Below are 13,977 nucleotides of genomic sequence, written 5' to 3' on the forward strand. Positions count from 1 at the left end.
CTTTGAGGGAGCAAGGGTTGGGAAATGGCAAGAGTGGAAGTGGGAAGACATTAGTTTTTAGTAAGAAATCCAGGGAGGAGATGAAGGAGCTTGAACTGGAGTGATAGCAATCAAAATGGAGAGAAGTGTTCATCTTTCAGATCTATTCTGAGGGAAGATAAGATAACTGAGTGTCTATTTCTTCATTAAGTAACCATTCGCTGCATGCTGTAATACATAAGGCATGTTCTAGGTGCTGGGGACACAGAACTGAACAAGACAGATGGGATTCCTGACTTCAAGGAGCTTAAATATTACATATTGCAATGGAGGAGACAGACATTTAATAGGTAAATAAAAATATAATGTCAGATAATAAGTGTTATGATGAAAAACAAAGAATGATAGAAGTGGGGTAACATTTTAGGTAAGTCAATGAAAGACTGTATAACATGTGACACTTAAGCACAGACTTACAGTGAAGCACAAATCACATGAGTCTGGGGAGTAAAGCACTCGAGAGAGAGGGAACAGCAAAGAAAGACCTTGAGGTGAGAATGTGCTTACACTGCGAGTGGAACAGCAGAGCAAATGCAGCTACAGAAGGATGAGTAAGTCAGAGAGCAGCAGAGGAGGCACAAAATGTGGCGAGGACAGGTCCTATAAAGCCAAGAGGTCAGAGAAAATTCTAAATTGTGTTTGAAGTGTGGTGAAAAATCATGAGAGTTGTGAACTGGGGAGGGATACCTGATTCACATTTTAGAAAGGTCATTCTGACTACTTTTTTGAACTATTGAAGAGTAAGTAATATGAAAAGAGAGATAACAGAGACTTCAACTAGAGTACTTCTAGGAGAGATGTGAAGTCGGACAGGTTGTAGATAAATCTGCTAAACTGAATAGGATTTGCTGTATTAAGTTTAGAATATGAAAATCATGTCAAAGAGGATTCCTGGGGTTTGGGCTTAAGGCACTGGAGGGCTGAATGTAACATTTACTAGGATGGGAGGAACTAGGGAGGAATGGGTTGTAGGACTGGGACCAAACGTTGGTTTTGGTCGTGTGTTCACTATTAGACTAAGATGATTAATTTTATAAATTACCAACAAAAAGGAATACAGGCCCCAACCTAATACATTCAAAAATTAATATAAATTTTATCAGAAAAACAAAGTCTTAGTAAATCTAGCAGATCTATTTCTGTCACAGCTTCTTTCTTTCTCCCTCCTCTATTATTCCCTACCACCTAGAAGCTTGGTCACCAATAAGTCCACAGAGTTAGCTCTTCATTTTCAAAATAAAATTTATTTCTTTAATAAAGAATTAAAATATGGCTGTGAAAGTAGAAAATAATATAGAAAAATATTTAAAATGTGCAATAGTAGTTTTAGAGTAAAGGTAGTTAAGCATTAGAGTTTATGCTCAACTTCTACTTGAAACACCAACCAGTATTATATATATTATTAACCACACTGGAAAAAAACATACTTACTTGCAATTTTAATTAACAGTTATAATTCAAAAACAGATTTATATACTTGGTCATGCCCTTGTGAAAATAGAAGTACAAATCTTGAGGATATATTTTTTGAAGTTGGCTTCACTTTATAGGCTGATAAATCTACTGTCCAAAAGTTACAGGGATTGCTTTTATTACTAATCCATCCATATAACTAAATCAACATGAAGGAAACATGTACTTTTTGGATAAAACCAAATGTTTTGTTAACAATGCGACAAGAATATCATCTTTCATTACACTGGTATAAAAGCTGGTAAGCTCATGTATTCCCAAAGTATGGTTTCCATCACATGTAGACACTAAACACAAGATGAAGAAATATCTAATGAATTCTATCCATTCGTTCCCCAAATCTTTAGTTATAATGAAGATACAGGTATTGTTTGTATGCAGGACATACAAAAAGAATTGGAAAATGTTTGGCTAGAGGGAAGACAACTCTTCAGGGACTAATGTTTGCAGTTTGCAGACTAGGATAATCTTCTCTAGGAAGAATAATGTCAACATAGCAGCACTATATTCACCAGGAATCCAATGGATCTCTCATGTGGCAGGAAGCCAAACCTTCTGGCTACTCACAACATCACTCAGTTTCCCTTTAATCTTCAGGAAGTGTCTCTTGAATTCCAATCCGTCACCCTATATTAGGAATAATATCCAAAAAAAAAAAGTCAAAAAAAGAGACTGCCATAAAATCAAACTTTCTTTAGTGGTAACTAAAGGCAAATATCCTTAGGTATGTCCAGCTACAATTCCCTTCAGGTCTTCTTATGAAGACCAAATATTCTCGAAGAAATGGCTACATAAATAATTCCAACTTGATTTTGGGCCCATCACTGTTCCCACTACACTGGGCTCAGAGAGCAGAAACAATGGCAGCTTGTCTGTTTCAAGCATTGGTAACTCTGGACCTAAGTCACTGTTTTCCATAGGCACTGGGGGTTTGTAAACTAAAATTAAGCTACACAACTACACTGAAATCTTGCCAAAATACTGTGGCAACAAAGCCAGTCGTTCAGTTATAAGAAAGATTTCACTACAGTAGGATCTTAATAATTTAATTCCATACTAAGCATCTAACAGCAAAGCTCCAATTTCAGAATGTGACCTATTTCTCCAACCTCCTTTAGAGCCATGTACAACCTCTCAGGAAATAGAGAAAATGCTATTTTGGTCTTCTATCAGAACGAGTAATCTCTAAAGAAATAACCAGAAATGTGAACAAAACTCTGTGTACATGAACATTAATCACAGACTTACTTATGACAGATAAAGATTCATTAATGATATTGTACATTTTGACAAACACATAATTGTAATTAAAAAGATGTATTTGGATTCAATAAGAAAAAGTTTAGAATGCCTTTTTTTTGAAGTTTATTTATTTTGAGAGAGAGAGAGAGAGAGAGAGAGAGAGAGAGAGAGAACATAAACAGGGGAGGGGCAGAGACAGAAGGAGAGAGAATCACAAGCAGGCACTGAGCTGTCAGAACAGAATCCAATACAGGGCTCAAACTCCTGAAGGGTGAGATCATGACTGAGCTGAAATCAAGAGCCAGACACTCAACCAACTGAGCCAACCCAGGTGCCCCAAAGCTTAGAATGCTCTAAAATAATCAGGGTAATTACTGGTGGGTAGCATAATTTAGGATTATTTTTATTTCATTTTTACTTATTTACATTTTCTACAAAAAAGACTTTGTTTTAGAAGAATGACAAGAATGAATGCTCATAACATTGAATAAGAAGCAAGTTACCATATTTTACACATGCCATGTAAATACAAATAAATGGCATTAAAAAAAATCTCTACGTAAGAGTATTTGCATATAGTACATACTAAAGAAGTAGTAAGACTACTATAATATAGTAAAAAATAAGTCTCTGTTCTCTCTGGATAAGATTAAACTTGATTTTTATTTTCTCCTCTATATGTTTTCATATTTTTTAGGTTTCTACAATGAACACGTAATACTTCTCTAACAAAAGCAAAACAAAGTTTTTTTAAAAAATGTGCTATTCTAGGGGCACCTGGGTGGCTCAGTTGATTAAGCATCTGACTCTTGATTTTAGTTCAGCACACTCTGTCTCTCAAAAAAAAAAAAAAAAAAAAAAAGTGCTGTTCTACATACCTTAGATAGCCGAAAGTCAACCAAGATCTTCTCATCCATTTCTACCAAATTCACTTTGAAAATCAGTTTATTGTTTCTCCTATCAGTTGTTGATACAGTAACCTAAGGCAATAAAAATCAGGTTAGTCCAAATTACAAAAATATCTATAATAATTCTCACTTCAAGGAATGGCTATAAAAAATACACTGGTGTACCACAATTATGCAAAACTAGAACAACACATCATGTTCTGGAAAAATACAAAACACATACATTGCTGCTGGGAATGTAAATGGTGCAGCTGCTTTGGTAAACCACTTGGCAGCTCCTCAAAAAGTCAAACGTAGAGTTACTCTATGCTTTAGCAATTCTATTAGCAGGTATAGAGCTAAGAAATTGAAAACATATTGTTATGGGTGCAATTGTGTCCTCTCAAAATTCGTATGTTGAAGCCCTAACTCTTTAGAATACGATTATATTTGAAGACTGGGCCTTTAAAAAGGTAATTAAGTTAAAAATGAGACCATTAGGTGGGCCCCAATCCAATATGACCGGTGTCTTTGTAAGAAAAAAAAGTTAGCATACATAGATACCAGGTATGCATGCACACAGAGGAAAGACCATCTGAAAGCCAAGAAGAGAAGCCTCCAAGGAAACCAACCCTGCTGCCACCTTGATCTTGGACTCCGGTCTCTGGAATCTTGAGAAAACAAATTTCTGTTGTTTAAGCACCCAGTCTCTGCTGTTTTGTTATGACAGCCCTGGCAAACTAAAACACATGTAAATTCATACAAAAACTTGTATAAGGGGCGCCTGGGTGGCTCAGTTAGTTAAGTGTCCAACCTGGGCCCAGGTCATGATCTCACAGATCATGAGTTCAAGCCCCACGTCGGGCTCTGTACCGACAGCTCAGAGCCTGCAGCCTGCTTCAGAGTCTGTGTCTCCCTCTCTCTGCCCCTCCCCAGCTCGTGCTCTGTCTCTGTTCTCTCAAAAATAAATAAACATTACAAAAAAAATTTTTTAACGTATGTAGCAGCATTATTCATATAATAGCCTATAAGTAGAAACATCCCAAATGTCCATCAACAGGAAACTGGACAAATAAAATGTAGTCTTCTATCCACCTAATGGAATATTATTTGCCCGTAAAAAGGAATGAAGTAGTAATGAATGTAAACAACACAGATTATCCCTGAAAACATGCTAAGTAAAATAACACAGACACAAAGAGCCATTTATATGACATTATATGACTCCACTTATATGAACCATCCAGAATAGGCAGTCCACAAAGACGGAAAGTAAATCAGTGGCTGCCAGGGAATGAAGGGAGGGAAGAATGAGGAGTGACCACTAATTGGTATAAAGTTTATTTTGGGGGCAATGGAATGTTCTGGAATTAAGTGATGATAATAGCACAATCTTGTGAATACACCAAAACCACAAAATTGTACACTTTAAAATGGTTAAAGTGATGATTTTTATGTTATGTGAGTTTTATCTCAATAAATCTACCTGACCAAAAAAAAGTAAGTTACCCCACACAAGGGAGAGGAAAATCAGACTGGCCTCAGATTTCTGCATAGTAACAATTTCCCTTAACTTTTAATTTTGAAAGCTTACAAATCTACAAAACAACTGAAAGAATCTACAATAAATAACCATATATCCTTCATTGATTTTATCAACCTAGATAAGTATATGTTTACTTGTCTTTTTTGTGTGTGTTTTTTTAAGTTTTTCAACCAAGCTATAGAAGACATACACTTCACTTCAACATATTTCTCCTATGAACACATTCGCCTACAAACCACGATATTATGACAACACCCAAGAAATTTGACACCGATACAAAAACAATATCTAACATAAAAACCATATTAAATTTCTCCAATCATCCCAATAACACTCTTTAAAGCTTTTTTTCCCCTTTAAATCCATGATCTAGTGAAAGATCATGCATTACATTATTTATCAGGCTTCTTTAATACATAATATTCCCCTCATGTTGTTTTTCATGACATTAAAGTTTTTGAAAAACCTAAAGACAGATTAGAATTTCAATGATACAGGGGCTCCTGGGTAGCTCAGTCAGTTAAGTGTCTGACTTTGGTTCGTGAGTTCGAGCCCTGCATAGGGCTGTGCTGACAGCTCAGAGTCTGGAGCCCGCTTCAAGTTCTATCTCCCTCTTTCTGTCCCTCCCCTGCTCACACTCTGTCTCTCTTAAAAATAAATAAACATTAAAAAAAATAAAAAAATAAAGAATTTCAATGATACAAATATGCCATAATAACATAAACAACAAAAACTGGTAGGTGGGAGCAGGGGAGGTGGAAGAAATATGGGATTGTTAACGTATTCATCTTTCATAAAGGGAATCTTTGTTACTGTTACAATTTAAGTATATGTAGTTTTTAAAAAAATAATGACTTGAGTCAGTATTTTTAATAACCTCAGAGAAGACTGTCAATATTATTTAAGGTAAACAACATTTTACTTAAATCCTTTGAATTTCAATTGTTTCTTTTTTGAAAATATACTGATAATGATCTTTTTTACTCAAATATTTACATTTTTCTTTAGGAAAATCAATGAAACATACCTGATTCATACAGCTCTTTTTCCATTGATAGCCCAGTTTCTCACAAGTCTCTTTCAGGCATTGGTAAGATTTGTCTGCATCCAATTTGGTAAAAAACCGTGTCATTCTTTTAACCAAGCGTTGCCAAGGGTTCTACATGTCAAACAGAGGAGACCTGAATGAATCTGGTATCACCAAAAGCAGTCATATCACAACTAATTGGTCTGAAAATTCTCTTCTGTGACTTAAGATTCTTATACATCAAAGTATCTTCTAATTCTTCCTTCCTTTGCAAAAAAAAAAAATCTGTATATGTTAAAGTGTTAATACAACATTTCTAAGATTTATACATTTAAAAAAAGGCTTTATGACAAAAAACTAGAGGGTTTTCATTATTTATTTGAAAAACTAAATTCCCTTACCTGTGAGGATCCTGGGGTGCCAAGTAACTGACTATTCAGGAGCATATGATCAGGACATGTGGGCTGGGAAAAACTGATCCCTTGTACCAGTTTATCAATATATGAAGGACTGGTGTCCCATAAGGAAAGACCTGTCCGTGGTTCTGGTTGGGAACTGGAGTACTTCACATTTTCTTCACTGAGGCATTGAGATATGGGGAAAATATATATTTTTAGATAAAATCAATCTGGCCTTTCTTATATCACATTACCATTCTCACACTGATAAACATTACATTCACTATTAAGAAAAAAAAAATATATATATATATGCATTACTTCTTATGGGAGTACTACTTTCAACAACTATTTGATCTTTGCTGATTTATCTTACCTAGAAGCACTGTTCACTGGAGAGAAGTCCAAATTGGATTGAATGTGCTTAGAAAATCCACTAGGAGACTCTGATATACCACCTGAAGTGACTCGGGGCCTCTTTGCTCCTAAAAAACAGAAAACATAAATACAAATATTTTCAAGTCTCCTAAGCAATGTTCTTCAACTAACCCCACTGGAAAATTAAAGAAGTAAAAACACATCTAAATCCATGTATTTAAAGCAAAATAGTTCTATAAGACAAATAGTGGCTCTTTGTACATGATTACAAAAGAAATATGATCATTATAAACTTATGAGAACTCACTTATCAAATTACACATTTCACAAATCCTGACCTGTAAGCATGTTCCAAGTATGGGGTTAAGGCCACAATTTTAATGGTACCATTTATGGTAAAAGAACAGTGTTCTATGAAGACAAAGAGACCTAGCTAAAAAACCAAAACTTTTAAAAATAGAAAACAATTTATGACAGTGGTGATAAATATTATGAATCTGCTCTATCCAACATTCTTTGCTCCCTGGAAAAGCTTTACCAAGAATAATCATTATACAGAAAATGATGCCACTATAAATTCATTGGTTACTACCATCAGCTGAATCTTCAACACTGTGTTTCTCTAGTTAGTTTCCTCTCCCTTTCTACACAATGATCTCTTCAAAACTTCTATACTCTTGTCAAATTCCCATAACGACCCACCCCCACCACCTCACTGCTTCGCATTCGATACCATCTCCAACTGCACAAAGAAAATAAGTCATTAGAAACTCCCTCAATTTGCCACTACTAAATCTGTCAATTTACTTGCACTGCTACCCATCCTTCCCTCTTCCATGCTCCCATAAAATGTTCATCTCTGTACTTGTACGTGAGCCTATGCCCTCCTATCTCAGGGGATCTTGATGCTCCTTCATTCCTTCTCTCTTGACCTTCAGCCTCCTCCTCTCAACTGGAACGGTCCCAAAGTCATTTAAACACACTTACATTTAGCTGAACATTTTATTTACTAACTAATTCATTCAAATATTTTATTTTATTAAGCCTACTATACATCAGGCAGTAAGAGGAAAGAAACAGCATGCTGGTATGCTGATGAGAAAGCAGTAGAGAGGGAAAAATTAATGATGCAGGAGGAAGACAAAAGAATTGTCTCTGAGTAGGCAAAAGAGAAATGGGCCTAGTGCATAAGAGAGAGAGCTAGTATATATCTGGAGCAGACAATTTATTCATAGCAACAAAGGAGAAAGCAGAATATATGAGCACAGAAGCAGCTGGTTAGGTGGCTGGAGATGGTGATGGGAGCTTATGGAAGTTGCCTTATGATTGTTTCTATTTCCCAGTGAAATAGGAAGTGAGAGTGAGGATGGGGAAGGAGGTGCTAGAAGTTGAAAAACAAAAAAAAAGGTATACAAATGTGACTTAGAAGACTGAGGTTGTGAAAGAAGTAGGGAAATGCATTATAATTGCCTGGCAGAATTAAGGGCTCACTGGAGATCAGTGATCCTGAATTTAAAGTGAACATTGTTGTGTATTTTGGTCCAGGTGCAATCAGCTGTGCAGGTGTAAGTATAGAGCAGGTAGAAAACTGGATTAAAATTGGATTAGGTTTTGTCCAGTAAGCATGATCAAGAGAGAACAGGGCAGGAACGCTGAAGCTGAAAGTAAAGAAGTCATTACAATGACTGACCTTGGGATTTAAAGTAGTGACGATGGAACTGAGGACCTAGGGAGGGGACAGGTAAGATATAGTGAAAAGGAAGTAGAATTAATGGACTTCAAGTCTAGGCAGGGTCAAAGGATTGTTGAAGTCAGGGTACTAGAGGAGGAAGCCAGAAAAAAAATATGCCAGTAGTTAAAGCAGGATGTCTGAAGAGAAGATCACTAGAGAGAAGGTAAAGGAAATATGAAATCAGGATATTCGAAGGGTCATCCAAATGAATATTTAAATCACCAAGAGCCATGACAAAATGTACAAGAGTCACGTTAGAGAGAGTGACAATGTGGCAGGAGTTTTAAATGGGGGTTCAGAAACTGATTATCACAAGGAGGGAACATTAGGAAGTAGTCTGATAATATGAGATTCAAAATGAAGAGGGGAGAAATATGAGAAAAAGGGAGAAAGTAGAAATGAAGGACAAAAAGGATGCCTGCCCCACTCCCAGATTCAAGGGTAGGAGTGTGTGGGAAAGAAAACATCACCACTTGAGGGGAAGCTGTGTTCTCAGGAGAGAGCTTGAGTTCAATTAAAACAAAGGGAAAAGGGAAAAGACACATTCAGAGAAGAGTTAAAAACTCCTCACTTATCTTTAGCCATTCTCTCCTCCCATTCACAGCCAGACTTCTTGAATGAGCTGTCTATACTCTGCTTCATTATCTCTCTTTTAGACTATAATCATTGCACTGTCAAGTAAAATTACTCCTAGCCTTTCACCAAACCAGTTCCTGCCATGATCATGAATAACTACTGGGCAAATTTTCAGGCTTCATGTTATTAATTCACTTAACAGTGTTTGCTACTATCACACATTTTCTTCTGTTGGCCTCACTTTTTTCATATTCTCCAGATGTTCCTCCCATCTCTTTGGCTACTTTTGTGTGTCCCTGGCCTCTACTTACTACTTAAATGTTGACATTCCTTAAGATTTCATATACTTAATTTCATCTACCAGTTTAAATTATCATCTATTTGCAGAAAACAACTAAATATTGACATCTCAAGCCTGGTCCTGTCTCCTGAGTTACACACACACACACACACACACACACACACACACACACACTTATTAGACAGTTTTATTTCTCAAAATCAACATGTCCAAAGCCAAATAAAATTTCTCCCCAATTCTGTTTTTCCTAAGTTATATCCCAGTAAATGGCATCACCATTTTCTGAGTTTGTCACCCCAGAAGAGTCATCCTGGATTCCTAATTCTCTTTCATTTTCTACATATAAACAATTACCAGTCCTATCAATTCTAGTTTGTAAGTTTCTTTGGCATCTACCTCTTCCTTCCAAATCCATTGCTACTAACCCAATCCAAGGTACCATCTTCTCACATCTAGGATAAAAAATTTCAAAAACAATGGAAAAAAAAAAAAAGTAGGCAGAAGGACCTTTTAAAACCAAATATACAATCGTGTCATTTCCTTGCTTCCTCAATGGCCTTAAGTTAAAGCCCAAAATCCTCAACATGGTTTACAAGGTCCTCCTTCACACTTCGGTCACTATCTACTTCATTTCAAACCTCTCTTCCTCTCCCCCTTCTCTATTCACTCATTTACTCAACAAACATTTACTGAGAGCCTACAATGTACCACACATCATGCTAACGACTAATGACTTAAAATGACAAGCCAGACATGGTCCATGCCATACTGGTCTTCTTTCAAGTTCCTCAAATGTATCACCTTCCAAACTCTAAGACTCTCTAAATGTTGCTTTCTCTGTTCAGAATCTGCCACTCATCTTGCTAGTACTCATCTGGCTAGGTCCCTTTTAATCTTCGGTTCTTAGATTTAATGTGATTTCCTCAGGAAGACAAGTCTTCTAAGTCACTTAAGACCTGGTCAAACACTTAGCTATAGTACTCTGCTTTTCCACTTTATTAACAAACTTAAAATTATTTTTTGTATTTCTGTTTTTCCTACTACACATTACAACCTACATAAGGACAGAGACCATAGGTATCCTGTATTGTTGATTTGTGATACTGAATGCAAGTGCCTTTTCTTTCACAGAAAAAAAATACTTGTATTTTAAGGATATTACCTTTCTTGAGAGGTTTGTTGTACCATCTATCTTTTTTGATGTCTGGAATGGTAATCCTTACTGATGGATTCTCAACTAGGATTTTATGCAGCAAAGCTAAAAATAAAATATTAAGACAACATTTACAAAAGAGACATGCAAATTAGAAACTTGTACTGTGGAATATATTCTCTATTGATCTCCTTATATCCAAATATTATTTCCAGGGAGGAGAAAGAATAAAGCTACTTAATTATTGCTTTAATTTCATGCATTTGCTCTTTGCTACTGTCTGTATCTGAGAACGCCATTCCCAGATCTGATGCTCAGTTGTCTGCAAACAAGTAAAGCAAGAACCAGGTGGAAATGTTTCTCCCCATTTGACAACATTAACAAAAAGATTTAAAAATCCTCATCCATTTTCAACACCAAACTCCAGTGTGCCAATATGTCAAGTTACATCCTCATTCACACAGTTTTATAAAGAAAAATTACTTTCTAGTAGCTTTTTAAGAGATAGTAATATAAGTAACTGTCATCCTAAAGTACCTTAATTATTTTGATAAAGAACTCATACATCTCCCAAAACCAAAATTATTTTCTTTTTTTATTGAGGTTTTTTTGTTTATTTGAGAGACACAGAGACAACATGATCAGGTAAGGAAGGGGCAGAGAGAGAGGGAGAGAGAATCCCAAGCAGACTCTGCACTGTCAGTGCAGAGCCCAATGCAGGGTTTGAACTCATGAACCGTGAGATCATGACCTGAGTCGAAACCAAGTGTCTGCCGCTTAACCGACTGAGCCACCTAGGCTCCCCCAAAATTATTTTCTTTTTTTTTTCAATATATGAAGTTTATTGTCAAATTGGTTTCCATACAACACCCAGTGCTCATCGCAAAAGGTGCCCTCCTCAATACCCATCACCCACCCTCCCCTCCCTCCCACCTCCCATCAACCCTCAGTTTGTTCTCAGTTTTTAAGAGTCTCTTATGCTTTTGTTCTCTCCCACTCTAACCTCCTCCCAAAATTATTTTCTAATGGACCAAAGACTTAAATGAAAAACTGAAGGTATAAAAACACAAATGAGGGGTGTCCCCCTGGCTGGCTCAGTCAGTAAAGCATGCAACTCCTGATCTCAGAATTATGAGTTCAAGCCCCACACTGGGCATGGAACCTACATAAAAAATAAACTAAGGGGTGCCTGAGTTGCTCAGTTGGTTAAATGTCCAACTTTTGGTTTCGGCTCAGGTAGTGATCTCATGGTTTTGAGTTCCAGCCGCACTGTGGGCTCTGTGTTGACAGCTCAGAGCCTGAAGCCTGCTACAGATTCTGTGTCTCCCTCTCTCTCTCTACCCTTCCCCCACTCGCACTCTCTCTCAAAATAAACATTAAAAAAAACCACACATATGAAAACACAGGAATTTTCTTCTAAAGTTAGGGGTGGGGAAGACCTTGCCAAACATAACAATACAGTCAGAAAACCACAAAGGACAAAATAATAGATTTGAATAAATAAAAATATAAAACTTCTGCACATGAAAATAGCATAAACAAAATAAAAATGCATGGCAAATTGTGAAAAATATTTGTAACAAATGCAAAGATCTAATGACATTAATGTTTTAAAAAATTCAAAGTAATAAGAAAACCTCCCTGCCAAAAAGTGAGTAAAATAAACCATCCACAAAAACAGGCAAAAAGCTAATAATCAAATATTTTTAAAAATATATAAACCAATGAGACTGTGGTAAAATGGTACAAACTTTCTGAAAAGTAATTTGGCAAAGTAAACCATAATAATTAAAAACTGCATACATCCTAGGGGCACCAAAGTGGCTTAGTCAGTTAAACGACTGACTCTTGATTTCAGCTCAGGTCATGATCTCATGGTTAGCCTCACACCAGGCTCTATGCTGATGGTGCAAACCCTGCTGGGATTCTCTCTCTCCCTCTCTCTGCCCCTTCTCACAAACACGTGTTCACTCTCTCTCTCTCAAAATAAATATTTAAAAAAAAAAGAACAAAAAACCTGTATACATCCTTGATATTTCTGGATTTGCTTTTTAATTAAATGATTTACAGTATGGGGGCGCCTGGGTGGCGCAGTCGGTTAAGCGTCCGACTTCAGCCAGGTCACGATCTCGCGGTCTGTGAGTTCGAGCCCCGCGTCAGGCTCTGGGCTGATGGCTCGGAGCCTGGAGCCTGTTTCCGATTCTGTGTCTCCCTCTCTCTCTGCCCCTCCCCAGTTCATGCTCTGTCTCTCTCTGTCCCAAAAATAAAATTAAAAAAAACGTTGAAAAAAAAAAAAATTAAAAAAAAAAAAGATTTACAGTATGTGCATTATAGGGATGATCACTGGATCTCTTTCATAAGTAAAAATTTTTTTTAAATATAAGTCTTTGAAACAGTGAATTGGATGCATATAGTAAGACATATCCACATAGCAAAATACCATCACAGCTTTCATTTATAAATAATGAGACAGACCTACAACTATAGTCATGGAAAAATGTACTTCACTATAGCATTAAGACAAAAAAAACAGGTTATAAAATAGCATGTGTAGTATGATCTTATTTTTTGTAAAAACACACACACTTATATACATATACAAAAAACATATACTTGCTATTTATTTTTACAACAAAGTGTAGAACTATATATCGAAACATTAATAGAAACTATTAACGAGTGCCGAGTGCTGGGATTATAGGGTTTTAAAAAATTGTTATTTTCTAATCTATCTGCAAGGATCACAGACTATTTATGTGATTATTTAATTTTTTTTTTAATTTTTTTTTTTCAACGTTTTTTATTTATTTTTGGGACAGAGAGAGACAGAGCATGAACGGGGGAGGGGCAGAGAGAGAGGGAGACACAGAATCGGAAACAGGCTCCAGGCTCCGAGCCATCAGCCCAGAGCCTGACGCGGGGCTCGAACTCACAGACCGCGAGATCGTGACCTGGCTGAAGTCGGACGCTTAACCGACTGCGCCACCCAGGCGCCCCTATTTATGTGATTATTTAAAAGTTAAAAAGAAAAAATTTATAAGAAAAAAATTAAAACAGCACTAGTCTTCATTATCCAAGAAATCAGTGCTTTCAATCAACATAACCCAGTTACCTAGAGGAGCAGAATCAATTTTTTTCCAAGGGTTGAGGTATGTTTTTTTTTCTTTCCAATCAGAATATTCCTGACAACTGTCACTGGGCTGGTCCCATGGCAATTCTAAAAAA

The 13,977-nt window shown here is 36.5% G+C and overlaps 1 protein-coding gene across 2 annotated transcripts in view; it reads right to left on the reverse strand.

Annotated features, from left to right (window-relative positions):
- Positions 1-1,269: 1,269 nt before the first annotated feature.
- CHEK1 (checkpoint kinase 1) overlaps positions 1,270-13,977 on the reverse strand; it is a 32,116-nt gene continuing 19,408 nt past the window's right edge. For both annotated transcript variants that reach the window (XM_049654777.1, XM_049654770.1), the window contains 7 exons: positions 13,865-13,969; positions 10,762-10,857; positions 6,989-7,097; positions 6,616-6,793; positions 6,215-6,346; positions 3,633-3,734; positions 1,270-2,139 (listed from right to left, as the gene is read on the reverse strand). In XM_049654777.1, coding sequence (XP_049510734.1) covers positions 2,044-2,139; positions 3,633-3,734; positions 6,215-6,346; positions 6,616-6,793; positions 6,989-7,097; positions 10,762-10,857; positions 13,865-13,969 — 818 coding nt within the window. In that variant the 3' untranslated portion in view covers positions 1,270-2,043. The remainder of the gene's footprint in view (positions 2,140-3,632; positions 3,735-6,214; positions 6,347-6,615; positions 6,794-6,988; positions 7,098-10,761; positions 10,858-13,864; positions 13,970-13,977) is intronic.

Source organism: Panthera uncia, chromosome D1, assembly GCF_023721935.1.
Source record: "Panthera uncia isolate 11264 chromosome D1, Puncia_PCG_1.0, whole genome shotgun sequence".
NCBI lineage: Eukaryota > Metazoa > Chordata > Mammalia > Carnivora > Felidae > Panthera > Panthera uncia.